Here is a 25736-nt window from a genome sequence, read left to right as displayed (position 1 = left end):
TGTTGCAGCCGTACTGATTCAGTCCAAGGGTCCTTCTAGCTTGCTGTTTGCTCTCTAGTGATAGCCAGAAACGGACCTCCAGGGGTCCAGGACAAGAATAAGAATGGGAGTGTGCTCCTGCAGTGCTTTCTTTTCTAATGCTCTCTAAACTTTCAGTCCTTTTCCCCTTGGTGAATCCCTGAGATTGTTATAGTTTGTCTATTTAGTAATATTGGTGGATCTCTTTTCCAAACACTTGTCTGGTTTCCCCTTGAGCCAGTTTCTTGGATCCAAAATATCCTTTGACAAGGAATTTCATAGATCTACTGCTCTACAGAACAGGACAAAATTTCATGCTCTTTCCATTGGCTTAGATCTATGGAGCTTATTGGAATTAGACGATTTTGCCAGGGCAAAGGTATAGGCTGTGACATTAACGCCGTGGGTTTTATCAGACTGTTCATGCCTACCATAGGAAATCATCAATGTTAGCATTATATTTGATACACAGAAAATAGCTGCACTCCTTAAACATGGAAACGTGCTGAAAGAAAATTAATTTGAGATAATTTAAAGCAAAAGCTGTCTATATACATACTTTTCATTTCTGTTATGTATTTGTGTGATGGTGCTGTATAGTTTTAGGAACTAAATGGTTGTGTTGAAGTCAAGCAAATGGAGAGTTTTAATACTGAGGGCATGTACTCCCTTTAACTCTGTCCCTCTGCCTTTCCATGGTAGTTATCATTTTTCCCTTTATTTAGGAAAAACAGAAATCGGTGCAGGCAGGACGTGTTGTGCTGACTGTACCAAAATCTAAGAGGTGCTTATTGAAAGTACTAGGTTTGTTTCCAGTCAAGTGTAACATCAAATGCATAGAACTCCCTCAGCCTTCCTGCTCAAGTAATTTTGTCATTGTTATTTCTTCATCATTTCTATCTAAGGGATGAATTTTGCTCTCCAGTGCATATGCAGTTTGTCCTTTGAATTCAGAGGAAGCACACACGCATTTTTAGAGGTGATTGTTTCATCTAAAGATATGTGTATGTTTTTGTGCAGGCTGTGCCTATTGCTCGCTTAGATGGCTGGAGAAGCAAAAACTGTATTTGTTTTTTTTTTTTTTGTTAAAGAAGATGCATTCTCAATGAGATATTGTATGAATTAGTCTGGAAGCTGGGAGACTAGAATTTCTGATCTGTCACAAACTATCTTAAGCAAATTATTAAATTTCAAAGTGTCCCATTTATCATACTCAGAAAAACAGGGCTGGACTGTTTGTTCATTTCAATTGCAAATGGGCCAGGGGCTGCCTGCTGCAAATTTTTGTCTGTGAAACTGTCTGTGATGCCACTGTGATTTTGTCTAAAATTGCTTAGTTCTACTAGAATGCAAATATTAACATATATTTTAAAATATAAATATATATTTAAATCCTTCAACATGAAGACCTGGGACAGTTAGCAAATGAAACAGGTAGTGATTTTTCCATCCCCCAACTAATTTTAATCCTAGCTATTTCTTAATTTTGACTTCTCTGGCAATTAGGATTAATTTAACTTCTAATGAAGACATAACTGCTGGGTTAGAATGGGATTATGGTAATTATTGGAGTAGAGTTGCAAAGAAATTTGTTTTGTAAGCTTTTAGAAGGGTTAGTTATCTGACCAAAAAACAAGATCAATGCAGTTGGTGTTAATTAAAGCACATAGACTAAGGAATGAAAAAAGTTTAATTCTGAATTTATAAATATCATTAAAAGCTTGCATGGCTAATTTGACTTTTTGTGCATTGTTGGGGGAAGAAAAAGTGTCTGTGTTTGGAAGACAAATAGAAATGAGAAGTGACCTTCAGCTTTGTAAAGCCTTTAAAAGGAAGCTGTTTTAATGGAATAAATGCATCTAAGCCTCTGATATAGGCCTTTGGCAAACCATAAATGACTGGCAATTAGCTTTTCTGCATGGGGTTAATTAATAAGAGGCAGCTTAAAAATAGGCAGAAAGCATATTTGTCCAGTACACTGATGATGTAAATTATGATAATAATAGAGTATTGATATTTTTACCTTTCCTAAGAGCTTTATAACCGCCAGAGTATTTATCATCTCCAGCATCCCTGTGATGTGAATACAGCTACAGCTGCTGCACAGGTGACATAAATGCCTGTTTCTTACCAGGGAGCAGGAAAAGTATTGCATATAGCCAATACGCTGGGGGCGAGGGCAGGCACAGCCAAAGTGCGAATATGAGCGAATCTACTCTTAACTAGCAAAATTCATATATATTGCTGCAGAGCTGTTGGACCATTGCACTTCTCACAGCAGCCTCGTGGGACAAAGCTGTTGGGGAGGTGCCGGTTCGAGGGAGCTTGTGCGCGCTGCCGACCATGGCCGGGTGCGGATCCAGTGAGACCCACATACCTGTCGGTGCTGGTTTTGCCATCTGTAGGCTGCTCTTTCTTGAGGAGGGCTCAACCCAAAGCCTGAACTTCTCTGCGTTTACCATTGCCAAGAGCAGACGTAACAGCACAGGCCCACCCTGGCCATTACTATATCAGCAGGGGCGTTCCTCTCTGTTGGATGATTTCTCAGCTCATCATTAAAAGCCCAAATCTTTTCCCTTCTTAGGCTTCCTGTCCTGTCAGGACTGGACAAAACTAAGAGTTTTGTCTGTAGCATTTTTTTGTAAAAAGTAGTAGTAAAAAAAGCCCAAGAAATGGCACCCACTACAAATGGACAGACAAGCTGGCTTTTTGTCCAAGATGCACCTTTTTCCTTCCTGCACAGTATGGCTCAGGTTCAACACTGCAGGTGTCCTCCCTGGCACTGCAAAAAACTCCTTGGTGAGCAGGAACACCTATGCATCTCCTGTGCTCTTTCCTCATTCCCTATTTGAGCCTAATGATTAACAGATGTCCTAAAAATGATTTTTATAAGGGCAGTATATCTTTTAATTGCCTTAATGGATGTTACTGATAGCTATAAGAACCTATTTTCTTCCTGAATTCCTTATATCTCAAATAATTGATTTGAATTTGATTTGAATAGTTAATAAGGATTATAATAACAAGCATTAATAAAATGCATTGATATTTTATATTAATATTGTAATATACTCTGTATAATTTTATGTTTAATGGTATAAATAACGATCAGTAAATCTGAGAGTCAGAATAAATCTCAGACTCATCTGAGAGTCAGAATAAATCTCAGACTCATACACAGATAGATATCTGAGGCCTCCTTACATTTACATACCGCATACTGAAGATTTGAGGTTGATCTGGTAGAGCTCTCTGTACATACACAGGTTTTGTCAGGTTCTCAGTGTTTTCTAGCTCCTGATAACCTTGGATGGAACTAAGCTAATGACAACTTAGGCTGTGGGGTTCAGGAGACTGTTAGAAGACTGAGGAAGACATTGACTACTGGTGCCATGCAGGTTTTTGCAACCATACTTCAAGTAGACACATGCATAAAATGTGATTAAATTGTAAGCATTCTGGAAGAAATGGACTGAAAGCCACACTTAAAAGCAATTTGGCCCAGTTAAATGCAAAAATGTTTTCTAAGAATGAGATGAGCTACAAGAAAATCAGATCTTCAGCTAGTACGAGTCTAGACAACATCAGTGACTTCACTGCTCACTAACACCTGTGAAAGATCTGGGCTATAAAAAGGATTTTGAAGTTGTACTTACAACAAGAGACCCTAATGAAGAGTTGGTGTGTATGAGATGAATTGATTGTCTTTGTTTTCTAACCACCCACCCATCACAACTGAATGAGTGGTTTAAGCAAGTTACTCATTTTTCAAAAGCCAAGCATACCGTGTGAAAGACATTATCTAATATACAGTAAGGAAGATAAAAAAGGAAAAAAAAAAAACAATGAAACATGCTCTGTTTCCATTTAGGCTGATGTAACTCTATTACGCTGCCTAGATTTACAATGGTGTCGTTCAGATCAGCATTCACCACTTGCCCTGTAGATTTAATTTGTGTCCCACAGCTATTTTTCTATTCACTTCCCAAGCTGCATGCTGTTATTCCTCTTTTCTTCTTTTAATAATTTGCTTTGCAATCATACTATGGAGAAATACTAGAATGAGAAAAAGAAGAAAGAGTACAGAACTCATAATAGAAGCAAGTTTTTCCCCTCACTTTTGAGGTTTTCATGTTATTTGTGTTACCACAGATGAAATGCAGCCTAATTCTGATAACAGTGATCCCTGTTTTGTCAGAGTACAGTGGATTCTCCTTTGAAATAAGATCTCAATAGCATTTTCACCTTTTAGTTGTCTGCCCTCTGTGCCCAGAAAGTTGGCGACACTTTAATTGCGAGCAAGTGGAGAAGGACAAGTGGAATGTTTTTACTGAGAAGAGATCTTTACCCACTTGCAGGATACATTCAAATATTATTGTCTTCAGTGCTCATGTTTGAAGTGAATCACAAATCAGAGGAATGAGTAATTTTTTCAGGTACTGTGAAGTGATTCAGCCCTATGAACTCTTTCCTGAACGGGGAGGACAGGCAGTTTTGTAATTTCTGCAGCACATTATTTCATGTTTCATTAATGCTCATAATTAATTGTGGGTTTTTTAACTGTCTCCTGTTAGATGTTTGCCCAACTACTGTGAACATGGAGGAAAATGTTCTCAGTCCTGGACCACCTTTTACTGTGATTGTAATGATACAGGCTACATGGGAGCTACCTGTCATAACTGTAAGTAAATCCACACATACAGTGTTTTCTGTTACAGCTAGTTTGTCAAATGCAGCGAGGAGTTTTGTGAGAGATCATCTCATATTATAGGATGTGGAATGCCCTGACGTGGTTGAAAAAGGTCAGGAGTTGGGCTAGGAATAGCAAAGGAATCCATTTGCAAATAGGCATGTGTCCTTACAAATATTTTGGAGAAAACAAAAGCAGATTTTTTTTAAACTTGTTTTCTATATTTTTTCCTCATACTATATATTGACTTGGAGAATCTTAGAAAAATGGATGCATGTACCTACTCATTGGAGACATGCTGGTCATTAGACAGTTTAATTTAGCGAGGCTGAGCTTGTTTGCTGAAGGGTGATTTTAACCTGAGATTAGGGCTATATGTTGGTTTTGGCACCAGTATTGAATGCCTATGAGAGAACAAATATTTACCATCAGTAATATATCTGTTATTGGTATCTTGTGCCAAATATGTGTAAGCATACTCAAGATCGATGGGCTACCTTTGTTTTAGGTTATCCAAAAGTTCCTGTTTTAAGGACCTTGTTTTTATGAGAATTTTGGAACTTCACTGAGCAGTTTGTTTGCAGTTCTCTTGCTATTTTTTAGCATTTGGATTGATTTTGTTTTAACTTGAGTCATAATGATCTACATGACCTACTGAATTATTATGGACATGTAAAAAAATTTTGCAAAAGAAACATTAATTTTACCCAAAGCTCTAACAGGTACTTAAATTTGAAGCTTTATGTGTAGCGTGATAGTAAGCCATCCTAATTTGGCCAAGTCATGAGCCTGTGAAAATCAGTTGGCATATTTTCAGTAGAGTTTGAGAGTCTCAAAAACCCCGTTCCTTCCGAGTACTTCAATGAATCACAGCTCCTGCTGAGTATGGTGTCATATTCCCAGGGAGTCATTGAGCATATTGTAGTTGAGCAGCAAGCATGAAGGAAGTACCAGGAACTCAGCTGTTATCTACAGGGCTGGAACATTACCTGTATCTACAGCATTTAAGTAAACGCTTTCTTTGTAAACAACCAGTATGTGATTGCAGTCTGAATGCTCTTTGCTGTTATTAGTAAGCATGTAGTATCTGAAACAGTGGCAGTACGTGAAACATGGCAGCTACCAAAATCTGCAGCAAGGAATATCAAAGTGATTAACAGGTTAAAATATATATATATTATATGTAGAAATAACATATTTTATATATTTTACAAAATATATTTTATAGAGAGAGAAAGAGAGAGAGAAGATATAGAACAGTAGAGAGACAGCACACTAGGAACACTAATAAAAAATAGACAGAAAGGGGAAGCCAAAATAGAGCCTGTTCGTAAAGCTGAGCAAAAGGGGAAACAATTAGAAAATGAAGGTAAAACTTCCTATTCTGTCATCGGAGAAAAAGACAGGAAAGGAGCAGGTGAGAGGAACAATTCCAGGAACACTACTATTGCCACCTTGGTTGCTTGATGAGCACTTAGACCGCAGATAGGATGAGACTGGTGAGAGATGCTTTTTTTTCCCCTTTGAGTTAAAAAGCAGAGGAAGAAAAAAAGGTACTTAGTGGTTTGAAGCTGAGAATATTGGCAACCATACTGTAACTCTAGAGACCTTAATGGTTTGCTAATTAAAGATGAAATCATCTGTGGTGTGGAGCGTGCAACTTACGGGAGGGACTGTTGAGAGGTCTATTCATAGATGAATGTCTTCCAAGTAATGAGGACACCTGAACTCTGCACTGTAAGTACAACGGAAGCTAAGAGATTGACACAGAAATCCTACTTTATTGTGCTGAGCTGGATGAAGGATGGAGAGAAAATTGCTGAACCGGTGGCTTCAAAAAGAGGGACTACTTTTTGCCCGGTGCTTTTTGTCATTCCAAAAAGCCCCTCTAGAAAACCTCCAAATCACAGTTCTTGCAGTGCTTGAGGCCATAGCAGAATATTTACACCAGCTGATGCTTGATTCAGAATTGGATGGCCAAATCAGTTGGATAGTGTCTCTAGGCTTCAGTTAAGGAAAAGAGAGAGACACCTCACAGAAGGATTAGGAAGGCTGACCTGTAGGCTAACATCGCTGTCATATTAGCTCAGGGCTGGAGGCTCCTTCCTCTGTGTTAGCTTAGCATGGCCTGTGTCTGGAGCAGACCGTGTCGTTGTTGCAGAGGACTGGTTCGTGACAGGTTTTTCCCCACAGAGCTGCTCGTGCCTCCCCACTTCGGTGAACTCGAGTCTGTGCTCTCACTTGGCTCCCAAAGCGACTGCAGTTACTTAAGGTTTGCTAATGTAAAAACTCCCCAAAAGTTTCCCAGGGAGATGTATGTTAACGTCTTTGCAGCAGATCAAGCTGCACACATATGTGGCGTGTAGCTATTCAGCTGCTCAGCTGTTCAGCTTATTTGCAACCATATTATCAACAGCTAATTTGATTCCAGCTAGATTGTGGAGCCAGCTGCACTCTAATCCAAGCAAAACTGATAAACAGCAACATTAGGCTGGCAAAATGCATTTCATATGCTTGAGATGTACGATGAAACTATTTCAAAGCCAGTGGGCAAATGCAGGCTCTTGATAAGAAACCTACAGAACAAGAGACGTTATCGCTTTTAGCTGATAGTAGTTGATGTACAGGAGTACCTTGTAGCAGGTGAATGAAAGCCTCAGATCTGATCACAGTCTGACTCCAGAATATCCTCAATAAACAGGCAGCTCCTCCAATCATGTGATTCAGTGCTGTTCTATCAAAGTAAAATGCCTAATTTCTTAAGGTTTGAAACATTATCTCGACAGATTTTGATTTTTACAATAACATGGAGGCTGATAGGCCTAAAATTGAACTTGTGCCACGGTAAAGAGGCCATTTCTTTTATTAAACCTCCCTTCAGACCCCAAACCCCCACATCTGTGCAGCAACAGTAGAAAGATTTAGCTGGCAATCTGCTCAAAGCTAAACATAATGTGAATGGTTTCATTGTCATCTGTATTTCTTTTTCTTCTGAGCTGCATCAGTGTATTTTTATTTTATTTTATTTTATTTTTTATCTTTTTTGTGGGATTGTTTTAAAGAAATGGGCACACTACTCGTTCAGCAAGGTGAAAGAGGCCCATTCTTTGCCATGTTTTCGGGAGGAACTGTATCACATGTATCTACAAACCAGAATTAATTGTTTTAATGTTGTATCAGCTCAGATCAGGAAACTTTACCGTTTTAAGAACTGAGTTAGGTTGCTCCTAATGTACTGTCATCATCTGTCATGTGTGAGTAATGCATTTTGGGGGTGATACAGAAGCAATCTTAGTAGTTTCTTCAAGCATTCATGGACTGCGCTGGTTTACACTGTGAGGAACAGGTAATAATACGGACTATTTGTACTCCATAGAGTTTGCGGTTAAGTTTATGAGGGGAGAGAACACATAGGCTTATGCAGGTGATGGAGCACCAGAAAGCAGTGAGAAAGTCTTGATCAGCATCATAGGCAGTGGTCTCAGTCTTCCAGGTGCATAATTATTGCTTGGCTTCCTTGTAGGCAAAAATTCATAAGGTAGAGATTAGAAAGAGGAAGAAATTGAATGCTTGCAGGCATGAAGGAGTGACATGGGAGAAAGCAATAATGTGCTTGTTTGAAAAATATAAGGCTATGGCCAGAGGACTTTGACATTTTTGACAGGGCAAATGCAGGAATCATGACAGGTAGACAGGAAGGAAATACGCCATGAAAAGCAGAGGCAAATAGCTTGCATTTAATGTAACATAGGAGGAGTAGACAGTGGCAGGACAGAACAATAAGTTGATAGAAGAGACAACTAGGATAATTTTTGCACAAGCATGTCAGATTGTTATGTGGGACAAGATTGTGGGACTGTCATACCTGAAGATGTGGATAGCTGGTACTCAAGACTTGTGAAGAGGAAAGCACATACCTTACGATATATATAAAGAACCAGCTGGGTCTAGACATGGCCCCAACATAATCCTCCCAGAGACAATTGGTTTTCTGCAAAACTCATGTATCTTGCTTCTGCTCCTTACTCAAAATTACTTCTGCTCCTGAAAGCTCCTTCAAAAAAAAAAAAAAATCCACAAAAACATTGACCATTCAAAAGACTAGTTCACTTGTCTTCCTTCACCATCCTCCTCATGATGGCTTTGTTTCTGCTCTCCCGTCTTCACGCTTGTTCTCCCATCTTCTCTGTCATGTCTGCACACCAAATCCAGATGTGGTTACTGCACCTGTTGTCTCGTTGGCAACATTTCAATCTAATAGCAGAGACTGCAGCTACATGATTATCTACAATACTATGACTGTAGACAGGCCTGGCAGCCAGTTCTTTGTTCTTTTCCTTAGGTTTTGGCTCTTTCCTGAAGATCGTTGTGCCAATTAAACCATCATAGAAGGCATGGCGATCTGCCTGATCCAAGATGAGGGTGCACCACTGAAAGGGTGCAGGGTTATGTTCCATTAAATAACTGTTCTGTGGCAGACATGATTCACTCCAAAGTCTCATTTTGTCCTGCTTTTGTTCTCTTCTTTTTCTCTGAGCTTAGCCATAAATGCAAAGAAAACCGCTAAAACCCATTGGTGTTTTCTGGGTTTCAGTAACATATGGGAAGAAACTGTATGTTTTCTAAGCTGGTTGTTTCTTTCTTGCACAGCTTGTTGCCTGATGCACAGGTCCATTTCTCTGTTTAGTACCTCTAAACATCCTTCACAAGATGCCACATGTGGAATATTACCACTGCTTTCCAAGTCTTTTTTTCCCCCTCCCATGAGGAAAAAGAATTTGAACTTACCTCCCCTTGTGGCAGTTTCCAATGCAATTCACATCTCCTTGTCAGCTAGTCACAGCATTGATTAACAATTCTGTTTTCATTTCTGTGCTATCTGAAGCCACGGAGCTCCAATGCAAGCGTTCATGCCTTGCTGTCGTGTGCGCACGTGGCCATGCAGCTCACTGGGAACTGTGGAGCTCGTGCTACTGGCCCCAGGTCCCTGTTCACTCTACGCAGTATGGGGAGACTAGGAGTCATGAAAGAACCCTATATAACATTAAGGCGGTGGTAGGTGACTTACATTAGCTCATCTATGAATTCTATTTTCTCCAGTTTCTCCACCTCAGTTGGGAGTAGCATCCAATTTGCAGGTATATAGGGAGGTGTGTGATCTGTATCTTCTACTGAAATGATATGGATTCTTTCCCTTGACTTTACTATTTGCTTACTGTTACCTGAGCTCATCTGGAGCTAAGATAATGCTTTGAAGATGCAGTCTTGAATTTCAAGTCGGTAAAATTCATGATGTTGATTTTTGGCTTATCTTTTAAATGTGCTTCACACAGCTTGCATTCATATGGCTTCTTTGGGCTGTTAGATTAGCTCAGCTGAAGTCTTTTCATCAATAGATACCTTACCCATTTCTACTGTGTGGTGGGTAATGTACAGGCTGGTCAATCAGTTATTGGAAGTCTGATACAAGTGGGACAGGATCCTTTATGTAATCCGTGTGTGAGCCATAGGAAAGTAGATAGTATTATGTTTCTACCTTCTATTTTTCTCTTCTAAGTTGAAACACTAATGTTGGTAAACAGCTTAGGAAAAAGACTGGCGTGGGATTCAGCTCATCTATTTTTTGCTATCTGATACTCTGACATCTAATCTAAGATAGTGGTTTCTTCTCTATATATATTCAGTGGAGACAGTGAGCTATTTTCAGAATGTGTAAGATAGGGTGTCCATGGTAAATTGATGCAACACCTCTGAAACGTGCTTATTTCCTTCTATTGTCTATTAAGGAAGACTGTATTTACTTACATTGTAATAGGCAACTGAAGCTAGATCAGGATTATATGTGTGTGTGTGCGTGTATATGTATATGTAGGAATTTTAGATAACAAATGTATAAAATATTTTTAAGTGAAAGTTCGTAGTTTAAAACCTGCATACATCTGTTTCATGCTGTAATTATCATGTGACAGTGAAAGCAATAGACCGGTGTAAAATGTCCCTGAGATACAGACTGTTATACTTTTTTTGCAAGGTAACGGTTGGTAATCTCTTCTTTCTATGAGTTATGTTACTCCCTTAGAAAACCTCATCTTTTCCTTCTATATTTATATTATTTTTATATGTGACAGTTTTCAGATGGCCTTTAGTCTTGGATATATTTTTTAATTCTGAAGGGCACTGAACATTGATATAAAGAATGATGAGAAATAAAAAAAAAAAGGTTTCATTTTTCATGTTTGAGGGATGTCAGCATGTCCTAAAGCTTTGTAAGGTGATAATTAGCAGAATGTAATTTAGCACTGCATATATGCTTTAGTATATGATCAATCTTGCACATACAGGCATATGTCTTATTAGTCTAGGTAATTGCTAGAGGAAATATCCATACAATAATGGAAAAGTCATACAGTAGTTGATATGACATAAACTTAATGTAACTTCAGGCTCTGAAAATGTATTTTTAATATTAATATGCTTACTGCATGTATCGTTTTTGATCTGAAAAGCTTAATGTAGCTTCATCTAGATCTTTAGTTGTACTGGAGTTGCATGTGAAAAAGCCAGCCATGGATTTGGTAGTTCTTCCATGTTCGAAGGTAGGGAGATGTATACACAATTCAGTGACCCAGGCAAATGAGGTTCAAAGAGTTTAAATCTGCTAGATATCTAACAGCAAATCTGGTCATGTAATTTACATAACCTGAACAGCCAGTTTTCCTGTCAGAGATTCTTAGAACAGATTTTTCGATGTATGTTTACAATTTTGAATTCTTTAACCAAACAATGCACATGTTTAATATTCATATCAAGCCTTCAGTGCTGTACTTGGTGTTCCTGCATATTTTTATTCACAACATTCTTCTGGTGTATGAATTTTAATTATTTATTTGTATTAAGTTACTGTCTTATTAATTCTTTCCCTTCAGCTTTTGTATCCAGAAAATGTACATCTGGATTTCATAGTGTTCCTTTAAAAAAAAAAAAAAACCAAAAAACTCTTCCAATTGCCTGGTTTTTGTGAGTAGTGCAGAAGGTTTCCACTTTGGGACATCACTGCAGACCAGAATATGTCAGGGACTAACTTGATACCAATTCTCTGCTTTCCGCTTTCCCTCCAACATTATTTTTAGCAATTTAGGTCTTCCTGACCGCTTTCTTGCAGCAGCAAGACTTGCGTGTTTCCCTGGACCAACCCTGGGCACGGGCCACTGTGGCCAAGTGATTGACACATCCGTCTCCAAACTCTGCAGGGAATCAACAGCAGAGCATGGGCTGACGTGACCTTTCTTAGCAGAGGCCAGGGGAGGCTTAGTCTGAATTGTAGGAAATTGTATAATCCCCAAATGTAATAGAAGGATCCCTCCCAAACAGCCATTTAGATGACATTGTGGTAAAAGTCATTTTAAACCTATCTGTGGAAATAACACATTTCTTTATCAGATGAGTAAATATGTATTTTAAAAAGGGAAAATAAGCCATCTGTCATCCAGGCACATCACAGCAGAGACTGCATTAGTCTATCAGCAGCAGAGCTGTCAAAATCCAGTTTTCAAGAGTACAGATTTCATTTTCTGGCATTTAACAAGACAATTGTATTATAAGAGTGAGACTGACAGTCGTTCCCAGAGTTCATTGCCTATACTAATCCCTCTGCTGTTGAAGCGAGAAGTTGAGCAGAAACGTCCCGTTGCATATTGTTTCACTTGTTATTTAGAAAGATACTTGATTGAACGCTCATTACTCTGAGTCTATAAGAGCAAATCTGTCAGGCCGGAGGTATGCAAGCAGAGGGCAAAATAGTCAGCTGCGATGTGGCTCCCAGCAGTGCTGAGCACTTTGGGGAGAATGCTTAATCCAGCCCGCAGTGGGTTTAACATCTATGCATATCGACTTGCCCAAGGTCAGTCTGGAGGTGGTTGCAGATCCAGAGACAGATAGGATTGGCCTTTCTGCTCTAAATCAAATTTTTGCCCTAGAATACAATAATAATAATTATTATTATTCTAAGAATTATTACTACTCTTTGTATCTAAGATACAAAGGATTAGTAAGCAATCTGATGAATCCAAAAAGGGATCTGGCAGGATGTATTTTGGCTATGATTTTTCATGAGCGTGCAACTATTAGTGTATGTGAAAGCAACATGCATCTATGTGATGCATTTTACCTGGGGAACAGATTGTGTCAATGCATCCCAATGAAATAAATAAATACAGTTCTTTAGGTCTCTTGAATGTATCATATCTGTTATATCATCATAAAGTGATATCTCCCTCAGAGTAATTGAAAATTATAGCTACTTTTGTCATATTATAGGAATCCAATCAAGACACAGCCATAATACTGCGGGATTCATTTTGATGATAATAACTAGTGCAGCTTGAATTCTGAATCGCCATCTCTGAATATTTGTAATGAAATGTTTATGATCAGTTTCTAAAGTAATTAGAAATATACTATTTACTTACTATTTACTTACTATACAGGAAGTAAATATTGGCAATTTTAAGGTTTGTTTTTTATTATTTAACTTTTGGAGGAAGATCATGTTGGTATCCATAAGATTTGACAAGGGCACTCCTCTAATAAAGCCATTAAATTGCATGTGAGTTGGAGTTCGTGCTTTTTGGTGTTCTGATATCTATGTCAGTTACATACTGCTGGGTGGAGGAGATGGGCTTACCTTGCTGTTTCTCCCAGTGAAACTGAAGTCTGGGCATCACTCTTGTGCATCACTTTGCACCAAGTCCAACACCCAGCACTGTCTTAAATACAGGTAACAAAAGAGTTTTAATGGGTGAATGACAAGTTTGCACAAAGAGAAGAGGCTTGAAATCAATTGATCCCTTGGTATTGGTTGTGGAAGTTCAAGACTTGGTCAAGAAACAGTCTTTTTACCCAAATAGAATCAGAGGTGGAGAATAAATTAAAAAAAAAAAAAAGTGGTCCGAGAGAGCGCTTTTATAAATTAGGAGCATGGGAGGAGAAGGAATAAAGCTGTTAAGTACTAAAGAGAACTTAGGCAAGCTAAAGACCTGTCTGCCAGGGAGCTCAACAATAAAATAAGAAGTGTATGTTTAGTGAAGGATATTATGGAAACTGCAGATGAATTGGGTACAGCGAAAGTAAGATTGGAAGTAAATATAAATATAGGTAACAGGTAGTCAGAAAAACTGCATAAAAAGTTATTCTTTTGGAAATAATGGAGGTTTGACCTTGTTGTGCAAACTTGTACGTACATGCTCAATCATGTGCTGTTATAGTTAAAGATTTCAGCTATGGTATGGATAAGATCTCTTCTAGCTTTTAGACTGCAATTGAAAACAGTTGGGCTAACAGGTTCCAGATACTTCAGAGTTCAGCTGAACAGCGATGGAATTGCTCATATTTAAAAGCAGCTGGGCTCTCACAGCTTGTTGAATCAAGGCTGAAGTTTCAATTGCAGAGCCAGGCTAAAGAGGGACCTACAGCCCTGTCGGATTTGATTGCTAGGGGTGCAGAAAGCCTACCACGCGTATGCTGCCTGAACCAGCAATAAGAGCTTGATGCAGGAATTAGAAAACGAAATCATGTAGCTCATTTCAAAGGTCAAAGTAGGTTATTATAATGGCATTAAAATCTCTTAGTGCCTTTCTGGCACTGAAGTCTAAATCATAGCTGCATGGCTCGGACTTTGATTAATCAAAGTACATAGTTCATAGTTTTGCTGGTATGCTTTTGTTAACATAAGGAGGAAAGATTTGTGTGTGGGCTTGAAGTAAAAAATACCGGATGCATATGTTTGAGTTCAGAATCAGAACCATAGCTTTGATTATTGATCTTACAAATCTTTATATCTTCCCTGGAGATGTAAGAGATCAATTAGAGTTGGTCTGACCGGGGGAAAATTGTTTATTTCATAAATGCTGACAATAGTTTGACAAACTATTTTTCAGCAGTTGAGAAGATAAGAGGGGAGCACTAAAGGAAAAGGTGACCATTAAGTTCAGTGAATAAAAGGGAGTTCAAAATGAATACTCAGGCAGAATATTGAGTTGTTGATCTGAAAAGCCAGTTTAATTGAAGATGCTTAAGACTGAGAGAGAGACCTGAAGGAGAAACGTGAGTATATGTGTTTCACAGAGGATTAAAAGGGGTCAGGAAATGGATCATTTTGAACTCTGTCAGTATTGTGTATGTCTGAATGCCATCAGCATGGCTCATCCCAGTGGATAGGCAAGAGCATGTACAGCTCTTAGGGACATGAACAGCTCTTGCAGTGAAGAATGGGGCTCTCAGGCTGGGTTGGTTTAAGTAAGCAAGGTCTGGGAGGTTTTTAAATGTCTTTGTGAAATGCAGCAGTAGCTTTTAAAAATTCCCTTAAAGAGCACTGTCTTATTTTAGCTGCAAAAATGTCAGTACAGAATCCAGTGTTATTGTTTATAAGTGATTCTGGGGGGAAAAAAGCAATAAAAAACATCCAATCCTTTTATGACTAAGTAAAATAGATACTTTTGATATCCAGTTTTTCTTACTGGGACCTGTGAGTCAAACTGTTTCTTGTTTTGTTTTCCTGGAATAGCCACTGTTATCAGCAATAGCCTATTGGCCAAGTTCTGCTCCCGTGGCGCCTTTCATACCTTGTTTTTTGCATCATGCTGCAGTTACCTTAGTGCTTTTACCTTCTGTACCTGGCGGTGAACTCCAAGCCGTGCTCGCAGGGGGCACGGTAGGGGTTTGTGCATGCAGCTGACATCTCTTTCGACCAAGCGCTAGCGTTAACGTGAACGCATGAAGTGAACAGCTTCATCCTGCCCGCCTGCAGGACCGCAAGGGCAGCAGCGCTGTTGCTGCAATAAAACAGCTCATTCCAGAAAGGGCCTGTGGAAAAGTGGCAGAGGCTGGGAGCTGCCTCCCTGCAAGGACCGGCTGGTCGACGGGGGGCTCCCGGCAAGGCTGAGCTCCCTCCTTCAAGTGCATGGCCTGCAGTTCTGCCCCACTTCCAGCATGGCTTAATTAACAAGTACAGTTCCTCAGACTTAGAGCATCCAGCTAAAACACATCTCCACGTGTTTTACAAGCCAAGGAGGGAAACGAATTGGCCCAAAGCAATAATAATAAAAAAAGTTCAGCAGAGTGAACAGAAATGACACAGTGATTTTCAGTGGCTGTGGCCAAGTGAAACAGATCTCATTGCAAACTGGCAATTTTGTATTCAGCGGTCAATATAAATTAAAAATGGTCCAAAAAAATATGGGAGGGTTGGAAAAGGAAGAGTGGCTTTACTGCTTTGAAACAAATGGCAGCTTTTAAAAGCTTCAGTTTTGAAAAAGTGCTTGATTAAATATTTTAATGAGAAAATAAGCTTTTCAGTGAGCCTATAAAGAACTTTAATTCAGGGGGTTTTGATCCCATTTCGGTGAACATTTTGAAATTTGAAAACAAGCTTGAGGTAGTGAAGGTATAAACACTATTAAAAATGCTTCACAAAAGAGGTTTTATAAAATCACCGTTTTTTAAATTTAGAAATAATACTGGAAAATTATTGACAAGTTCTGCTCCGAAGAAACTCTGATGAATAGCTCTCCCTCTTTATTAAAAAGGTGTAATTACTGCAAACATGGTTTAACAGCAAAATGTCAGCATTTGTCAACAGTTCCATAATTACAATTGTTACTTGCTTTTTGAAAGTGAGGCCCTATTACATGCATAAGTGGTTGGTGACTACTAATGTTGGATGACAACTACAATAATGATTTCCTACTGTTCCCCAAACGATCGCATCTCCATCTACGTTGGAAGTTTGGCACAAAATAGCACCTAAAACTGAATGCAGTTTTCAAAGTTAAGGCTCTGGGATCTTACCAGTCACAGCTGACTGTTTGTCTGGTTTTGCTTTTGTATAACATTTATGATTGCATAAAGAGGAGAATGACTGGAAAGAGATTTTGTCTTTCTTTCAACCGTAAAGACAACTTTAAGTTGTTGTAACTGGGGTAACAGAGCTTTTGTTCAGGAAATAGACTTGGGTAACTTTAGTCTGAAACAAGCAATAAACTCAGCCTGCAAAAGTGCTGAGCAGACCTTGGTGGGGATGATGTACCTGAAATGTCTGTGGGGGGGTCTGCCAATGACTTAAAAACAAATAGTGTTTTCTCCTTGATGCATTTTATACAGCATAAAACAGCAAAAAAGAGAAGTAAAAGCCATGCCCTATCCAGTCAAGAAGTGTTTGGTACCAAATGCTTAAGGTGCAGGCTTATGAAACTTTCACTGTGCAGCTACAAGTGCACTGTCCACCAAAACACCTTTTCTCTAAGTCATGGTAGTTAGAATATGTTTTATGTACCAGAGCTTGAGGTTTATAGCCTTTTTCCACTTCTTCTGTTACCACCTCATATTTATTGCTGGAATTCTCATATAACCGAAAGGAAAACATATCAGGGTGGATTTTCTTCTGTCAGATATAATTAGTTTCAGTGAAATTTGTGCTTCCTTTCAGATACACATGAGTTGAGCACCTCTGGTCTAAATTCTAGCTCTATGCAGCTTATTTTTTCCAACGATATAGTGACAAAGGGGCCATCAAAGGGTGAACAGAAATTTTCTGTTTGCAACTGCCCACGTTATTAATGGCTAAATCTTCACATCCTTCCTCATTAATTTGAAGAAAGCATATCTGGGCTCCAGCCAAAGTGACAATCAAAAAGAAGTAAAACTTAGGAAGAAAAAAAAAGGTAGTGATGAAGTTGAGTTTCTAGCTATCCCAGTCCACTGATACCACATTAGTTTTATGTCTGTCCCTTGTACTATTTTTTGTCTGCAAAAATACTCAGGAAACAATTCAGGGAAGGCAATTGGCATAGTCCCTAATGAGACAAGATAGTGTCCTGTAGTGATGATGACAGCAAATTTACTAAGTGAACTGCAGTTTGAGAACTTTGTGATTTGATCCTTGATGCCTTGATTGCTTACTTAATCGCCTGTTACCGTCTCTCTTCTGACCCTCCATATTCCAGTTGCTTTTATCAGCACTTCAGTGGCTTAGGGACTCCCTGTAGCCCCTCAGATCATGAAAACTGGAAGAACAGGTTCTGGTTTGGGGATTTTATTTTATTTGTATTTAATTTGTACTCTTGGCCAGCTGTCAGAGTGGGAATTCACAGATGATCTAGTCTCTACAGTTCACTTTCCATCAGGCTAATGAGTCTCAGGAAGAGAATTTCTTAATTTTGTTTATTATAGGGTGGATACGAATTAAAACACCGTCTCACCAGGTAATCAGCTTCTTAACTCTGGGAAGTGTAACGCTGGGCATATTTAGCACTTAGAAACGTTTTGTCTACAACAGATCTCCGGTCAGATAAGGAGTATACAGAGGAAAAACAGCATCAAAACAGATCTGTCTCATAGCTTTCTTCAAGAACAGCAGTCAAACAAGGCTACTTTGGTCTGGCTGCGTGAGCCTTTCTAATTTATTTAATCAGAGAAATTTCCTCTAGGGAAGGAGGGCAAAGAAGGAGAGCAAGTGCTCACCGGAGTGGGAACGAAGAGCTAGCTGTTCCTGCTGGCACAGAGCTCGCGCTGCGTGGAGCGCGCAGGAGACACTGGGCGTTTCCCGTGAGGAGATGCTCTCCCCGTGCTCAGTCTGCAAATCACCTCGAGATCTTCCCAGATGAAAGGCACTAAGAACTTTGCAGCTGTATTTACAATGTTGATACAGAAAATATCATGCTATATCCAATTTAACTGTACTGCTCTGATGCCTGAAGAATTGAGGGGGCTTGGAAAGAGATTTGCAGTGGCTAACAAATGGGATATTTGCAAGTTCCCCTGAGTACCTCCCTTTGCTGTATTTGTACATGTGCAAATGTAAAAATAGTGGTTAAATATGCTCATAAAATAAAGGGGTAAGAAAGAAATGGATTTGACCTTGCAGCAGCCAAAGTTGATGCCCAAATACTTTGCAGTGGATTCTCGTACTGGTAGCACTCAAAAGCTAACTCACTGTAAGGCGTAAGCTGATACTTTTGATTGCATTTCCTTATCTACTGTGTCTTCGAAGGAAGAAAAAAGGAAGCCCTTTTTTCAGTCAGTCACTCTGTGATTTTTATTGTATTTGCTAACAATTAATTAAGCAATAATAAACATGCTGTTATGGATACTGAACTCTTCAGTATAATTAGGTAATTGTTAAGATGAAAAAAAAAAAACAATCCTCCTACAATGGGATTTAAGATCACTGTTGTTCAAGATCCGCGATCATACATGTGACTTTCTGCTACCACATGACCGTCATTCTAGAAGGGTTTTTTCTCTTTGCATCGTGTGAAGTCAGAGTTGTAGTATCTTGCCTAGCAACATGACTCAAAACCGAGAGAAGGTACCAACCTGTGGGAGATTTTCCTCCACTTCTTGCTCTTGGTAGCATGCCATGCTTCTTTTATTAACCACTTTAGATTTTTATAAGCATTATCCTTCTGTATATTGAAAAGCAGAGAGGAAGACCTGGATGTATAAAATAGATCTAAAGAGTAAATGCATCGCTCAGTATAGAGACCACATCTGAGCTTGAACTTTTCTGCTAGGGGGCAATGGCTCATCTTCTTTTGAGTAGTAGACAGTGATAAGGGTTTATAACTCACTATTCAACGCTATCCTTCAGGGAGGGGGAGAACTGGCAAAAATATATCTTCTGTGTAGGCAAGACTTAGAGGCATACCCAGGCAGTAAATTAGGCATAAATATGTTTATGTATGTATGTACACGTCTTTGAAATATCATTATGTATATGTATATCGGGAGCATTTCCCTAATTGGATGGTGGCATGTTTGAAAGTTCATATCCGTTTACTTAATTATTTACATACTTTAATCCAAAATAAGATAAATACCCATATCTGTAAAGCTAGTAGATACTCAAGTTCAAGAAAGTAAACACGCCTAATTTTGAGCGTGTACTTAGGGCCAACTGCAGTAAGCTCCTTTTACATGGTAATCAGCAGTAACCCAAAAGCTTATGATATGATAGTGAAAAAAGCAAGTGCTCTTATGTATATGGTATGTCTGCCTGTTCCCTCCCCATATGTGAAGCAATGTCTCTCTCTCTCTGTCTCTCTTTTTAAGCTATCTACGAACAATCGTGTGAAGCTTATCGACACCAAGGGAAGACGTCAGGTTTCTTCTACATTGATTCAGATGGAAGTGGACCACTTGGACCGCTCCGTGTTTTTTGCAATATAACAGGTAATGATCTAACGCTGTCTCTAGTGCTTCATGTTGGTGCTAACGTTATTAATGTGTCTTGTCTTATTGTACTACTAAGAGAATCCCAGAATCATGGAACTTTCGGTAGTGGGAAAAGGCAGAGCATTGGTAGTAACTGAAGTGAGTATTCAGCTCTGAGGCAGTGCCTTAAATAGGATCTAAGTCAAAATGGTTTCAAATTGATTCACCTTATCCTGCTGGATAAGTAATGGTATTTGCATCATCTAAAGGGCATTGCTAATGTGTTTTTCACAATACTCCAACTTTTGTGAGACATCAGTATTTTTTCCTAAAGATCTAGAAAGTCAGAATTCAAATCTTCTCTCCGAACTGAATTGTTTCTCTGCTATATTATAACTCTAGGTGTGGGATTCAGCTCAAATGCTAGAGAAATAGATATATTACACTAGACCTGGATTGTGCACTTCCTAGACTAGTGTGCAGTTTCAGGTGAAAGCAAAGGGCCTGTTTGTGTCTGATCTCTTAAGACAAAGGTGTGCATTGAGAAAGAGCTGATAGACATAAGCCCTTAATCACTATAAAAATAAACAGCTTGTCTTTACACTAAAGACAAATGGAATATTTCACCTTAATGTGAGGTTATTGTCAAGACACTTGTAGGGAAAGAGCTATCCGTGCAACTTCCCCTGCTGCTCAGCTGGAGCTACGTGCCTTGAAACAGGGAGGTTCACGATTGCGGGAAGTAGACCCTTATTCATAATTAGGCCAAGAAAATAACTGCCTAATAAAGTGGGAATGATTACTGAGCTCCCTGCACTGAGCTAGCTGTGAGACCTTCCTATCTGACTAAACTGGAGCATATTCGCTCACACACGTGTGCTGCCTTTGATGTCCCAGAGAAGAGATGCCTTCATCTTCGTGGGTACCGGCATGTATATGTATTGTGATGCTCTTAAGAGGAGGAACACTGAAGAGAAGGGCATCAGAGCGAAACTTGGAGAGACTCCTCAAACTTACAGTTCTGTAATTTCGAAATAAAAAGTGTTTCCAGTGAAAATCCCTATCTGACAAATTCTCCCCTTTGATGTATGGGTCTATTTCTTATAGAGGGCCGTCATGTAAAGGTATGAGAAAAGATTACGAGCTCCCCTTTATTGTGGGTTATGAAAGATGGTAAGGCCTGTTTTTGACTTTTTATTTTGGAAATGGAAAGAGAATTTGCTACAGTGTCTCCTCTTTGATGTGTTTTGCTTCCTGTGGCCAGGTATTTATGAAAGAGTATATTGTTACCTCTTCGAAATTGCTAATTCTGGTTGAATTAATTTGCCACATATTCCCTCCGCACTTGGTCCTGAAAGCAAAGGACTCAGGATATTTATATTTTTTCCTTAATCTCCTTGTACTTAAAGTGTCTCAAATTAAATTTTCATTTTGACTTAATTGGGCAATCATTATGTTAATTAAATGCACAGCAGTTAATTATTAAGTATGTTTTTTATTCAAGTGTAACAAATATTTAATAAGATGTGTCTCCTTTACTGTTGTTGAATCTCATAAGAATTGAAATAGAATTTCACCTTTCTGTCTGAATATCCTTCCTTGATCTCCAGTACGGGAATGTACTCATTTTTATTATTTATCATATAAATATGTGTGATCAAAACATTGTCAGTGCTTTTTATCTCTGCTGAAGAAGTAGGATTTTTGACAAACTCCTTGCAGAAAGCATCTGCTTTCCTCATGTAAGCTTTAAGTGGCAGAAATCCAAAAGGCATACACTGATTTTCACTCTATCTGTAATGAGTTTGTTGTTGACGTTCTTGTTTTGGTTACCAGAAAAGTGGAAATGGGGAAAACTGACAGGACCTCCTAGCCTGGAAAACTTTTCTTTTTCTAGATGTCTCATTTGGGGTGGGGCAGGTCTTTGGTCGTAGATATATCTATTATTCCCATTGTATAAAGGAGGACTGAGGTACAAAAATAAATCTCTATTTTTATAGTTATTCAGGGAATGTGAGGTACAGTTGGTTATACTTCTATATCATCTAAATTTGATTTCTGTGCCTTATTCACAAGAGCTTCTTTTCTCTCTGAGAATGTGTCTTATCCTTATGCTTGTAATAATTGAATGATTGCAGTAGTAAATTAATTGCAAAGTATTGGGAAAAATAAGTCTTAACTTTACGTACACAGGGATGGATTCTGAACTTGTTCTTTTCAGACAAGAGTTCTGTGTAATTTTCTGGAAATATTAATGCTCAAGGGAAGTTAAAAAAATGAAATTATATGTTGTTACATTAGGGAAAGAACAGAGAAAAAACAGACAACCTTATTATGCGAAGACATACATCTCTAGCGTACCTACGTGAATGTCGCGTCCAGTCCTTGTCTCCTGAGGAAGGAAAGGGTAAAACTAGAAAAAGTCTGTAGAAAGGCAGCATAGCTGATCAGGAATGTGGATGGCTTCCATTCGTGGACAGACTAAACAGATTAAAGAGGCGGCTGAGGGGAACTGTCACAGGAATGCATGGAAATCCTATGTGGCATAGAGAAAACAAATAGGGATTGTTTCTTTTTCATAATACCGGAGCTAAGGGATAATTGAATTATCAAGCAGCAGAATTTTGTTGTTTTTTTTTTCTTGATGTAGTGCATAATTGAACTTGAAACTTATTGCCACAGGACATCATGGAGGCCAATGTATCAATAGAGTGAAAACTGGACTAGAGAAAAAGAGCCCCAAAACCTTGTCTAATATATTCAGAAGGCACTATTAAACATGGAGTCTTGGATGTACCGCTCAGGTCAGGTCGCTGCGAGCTGGAAAATGGAAGTGAGTTCCAGGGAAGCGTTTTGCCCTCCCTTGCTTCCCTGAGTACCTGCTCTTACTCTAAGGTAGAGACTGGCTCCTGGGCTAAATGAAGCTTTAGTTGTACTCAGGTTGGCAGTTCTTGTTTTCTTATGTAGTTTAAGAAGAGGTAACCTCTTTATGCCCAAAAGGCATACAGGCTGAAGAATGTAGATGAAGAATGGAAAATCTGGGAAATAACTCATTTAGTGCTTTTAAAAGTAGTGGTGCAATGAGCTAATGACTCCTGGGAATTGCAGTACCTTGCATCTATGAAAGATGAATTCAAAGAAGAAATCATCATCAGAAATGAGCAGCATCGTTACATTTAGAGAACAGTTTTATTCTTTAATGTTCACTGATACTTAACGCTGTTCATTATTTTTACGCGTTTAACTGAGCAAATAGGGCTCTTGTCCATAGGCAGTTATCAACCAGGGCAGATTAACAACTGTATTCCCACGTATTGGGTGGTCTGGTCATAGGCATCCCATATGTGAGGTGGATATGGAGAAGCATCAACATTACAAGTTAATTTATTAATTCCGTATTCCCAGGGCTTTCTGTGCAGCCTGTCAACTTTAATAGCTCAGTGCTGAGCTGAAATTATGAAGAAAGCCCAGACTTGTGAGTGTGTGTGCTGAGAGGGAGTTGGACTGTCATGCAAAGACAAAGAGGGAGAGAGAAATAAGGGAAAGGGGATTTTGCAGGGGAAAAAGACTAAAAAGGAGAGAAATATAAAGTCTGGTTGCATTGCATTAGGTATGGTAAGAAATTTAACAGTAATGTTTCACTTTTTTCAATTTCTATTCATTTGCAGGAGAAGTGACTGAAAAAGCAAGGTGACAAAAACTGTAGACAGCATGCTATTATTTAAGTTGATCAAGAATAGAGAAGAGTATGTGGAGTACTAGAAGGGGCCTTCCCTCAAAGGCTATTTATTTCTAGTAATGTTCTGGTAAGTGTTTGAAAAGGGAGGTAGTAGGGAACAGCAAAGTACCTAATTAGAAAGATATCTGTACAAAGAGAAGCTAAAAATAAACAAGTCATGGCTATTTAGATTAGGATGGGCGTCACTGACAGCAGTGATGTTCAGATACTCTCATTTACATTTTCTTAACAATAGGAGTAAGGAGATAGTTCAATGACAGTGAAGGACAACAAACTCAAAACTAGTAGGAAAAAAGCAGCACCTTATTAACATGAATTTTTCATCACCTTACATACCAATTAAACACAAAGCAAAGTAATGTTCACAGGGAAATTAATCAATTATAGTTGACAATAAATATGTGTGTGCATGGGGGCAGTGAAATAACCATACCCACCCAATCCATGAGTAGATGGAGTAGGACAGTAAACTATATTGGGTGTCAAGAGGATGTGGCCAGACTCTTCTCAGTGGTGTCCAGCAATAGGACAAGAGGCAACGGGCAGAAAATGAAACACAGGAAGTTCTGTCTGAACCTGAGGAAAAAATTCTTTACTGTGAGGGTGACTGGGCACAGGTCGCCCAGAGAGGTTGTGGAGTCTCCTTCCCTGGAGATATTCAAAAGCCGTCTGGACACAATCCTGGGCAACATGCTTTAGGTGACCCTGCATGAGCAGAGGGGTTGGAGTAGATGATCTCCAGAGGTCCCTTCCAACCTCAACCCTTCTGTGATTCTATGATATGAGAGCTGTCATAAGAATTTGTGTGACTCCCTGCAGGGATTATTAATTTGGGATAGTTAGGTTCAGTGCTGTGGGAACACAGCTGGCCTGTTTCCAGGGCCAGCCCTGTGGAAGCAGACTGATACAGGGACCAGCTCTGTGTTATCTGGGTTCTTCCATCATCCACGGTGCTCTTGATCCACGTTTTCTTGCATTAGGTACATAGAGGATGTATCCCATCATGTTTCAGAGCAATAAATAACAACTAGGGCTGGGAAAAAAATTTTCCCTTTAAGCTAATTGTTTGATAATTAGCCCAATTGTATTAATCTACACTTCCCACTGAAGTGGCTGATAACAATCAATATCAGAAAACGGCTAATGGACCATCTAAAACTCTAGTCCACCAGCCTTTATATTCCTGTGAGGCATTTATTTTTCTTCTTCTTTTTTAGAAGTCTATTGATCTGTCCTGAGTACTACTTAGGCAGTAATAATGATATTCTCTGGCACAAAGTCTATACACATGCAGTCTACATCCATGCGCTTGTTTTACTTCCCAACGATGGAAGATGTTTATAATGACCTCTCCTCACCTCCCTAGCGTAAATTTTAACCCTGCTGTCTGAAAAATTTTCTTACAGTACACTAAGTCATTCTATTGCCTTGTTCTTTACTGATGCAGTTTTACTGTGTGCAGACCTTTGGCCATCAAATCAATAATGCTTAAAAGTTGCTATGACAGGATCAATGCTAAACTTTATCTTGGCCAGGTATTTATCTGTTCCTCCAAGGTGATTTTTTTGTTGTTTTTGCTTTTGTTTTCTTTAAATCACCAACCTCCACAGATGCAGATCAGGGAAAGATGAATCCTTATTCCAGATCTTGCTACTAGTCCAAAATCTGTTTTTGAAACTGCCATAATGAAAAACCGCATTAATGAAACAGAGCATATTCTTCCTTCTTGTAGATCATCTCTGTTTTTGTGGTCTCCTGTCAAAATGCAAATATTGCCTTATTTTTCTGGTACAAGAAAAGCAAAGCTTTATTTTCTCTGCCTCAGAATACTGTATAGAAACCATTTTTAAATCACAGGTATAATAGGGGAGCAGAAGGAGATTGCCAACCAAAGTGATATTTGCAATTTCTTTATCAAATTGCCTTTAGCCTTTTTTCTTCATTCAGCTAACAATGACCAAGACTTTTATTGTTCCATATAGTACATACTCAATGACATGTGAACAGGCAGGGCTGAATTCAGGAGGATACAAATTATAGCTGAAGTGTCTAAGTACCTTAAATGTCTGAATAGTCCCACTT

At 38.9% G+C, this 25736-nt stretch overlaps 1 protein-coding gene across 1 annotated transcript in view; it reads left to right on the top strand.

The window, feature by feature from the left end:
• The window catches only part of CNTNAP5 (contactin associated protein family member 5), a 294025-nt gene that overhangs the window by 175249 nt on the left and 93040 nt on the right, over positions 1 to 25736 (top strand). The window contains exons 11-12 of the mRNA XM_068948985.1: positions 4593 to 4699; positions 19814 to 19933. Coding sequence (XP_068805086.1) covers positions 4593 to 4699; positions 19814 to 19933 — 227 coding nt within the window. The remainder of the gene's footprint in view (positions 1 to 4592; positions 4700 to 19813; positions 19934 to 25736) is intronic.

The sequence above is a fragment of the Struthio camelus genome, chromosome 6, assembly GCF_040807025.1.
Source record: "Struthio camelus isolate bStrCam1 chromosome 6, bStrCam1.hap1, whole genome shotgun sequence".
In the NCBI taxonomy this organism is placed as follows: Eukaryota; Metazoa; Chordata; class Aves; order Struthioniformes; family Struthionidae; genus Struthio; species Struthio camelus.
This window is presented reverse-complemented; position numbering and strand designations above follow the sequence as displayed.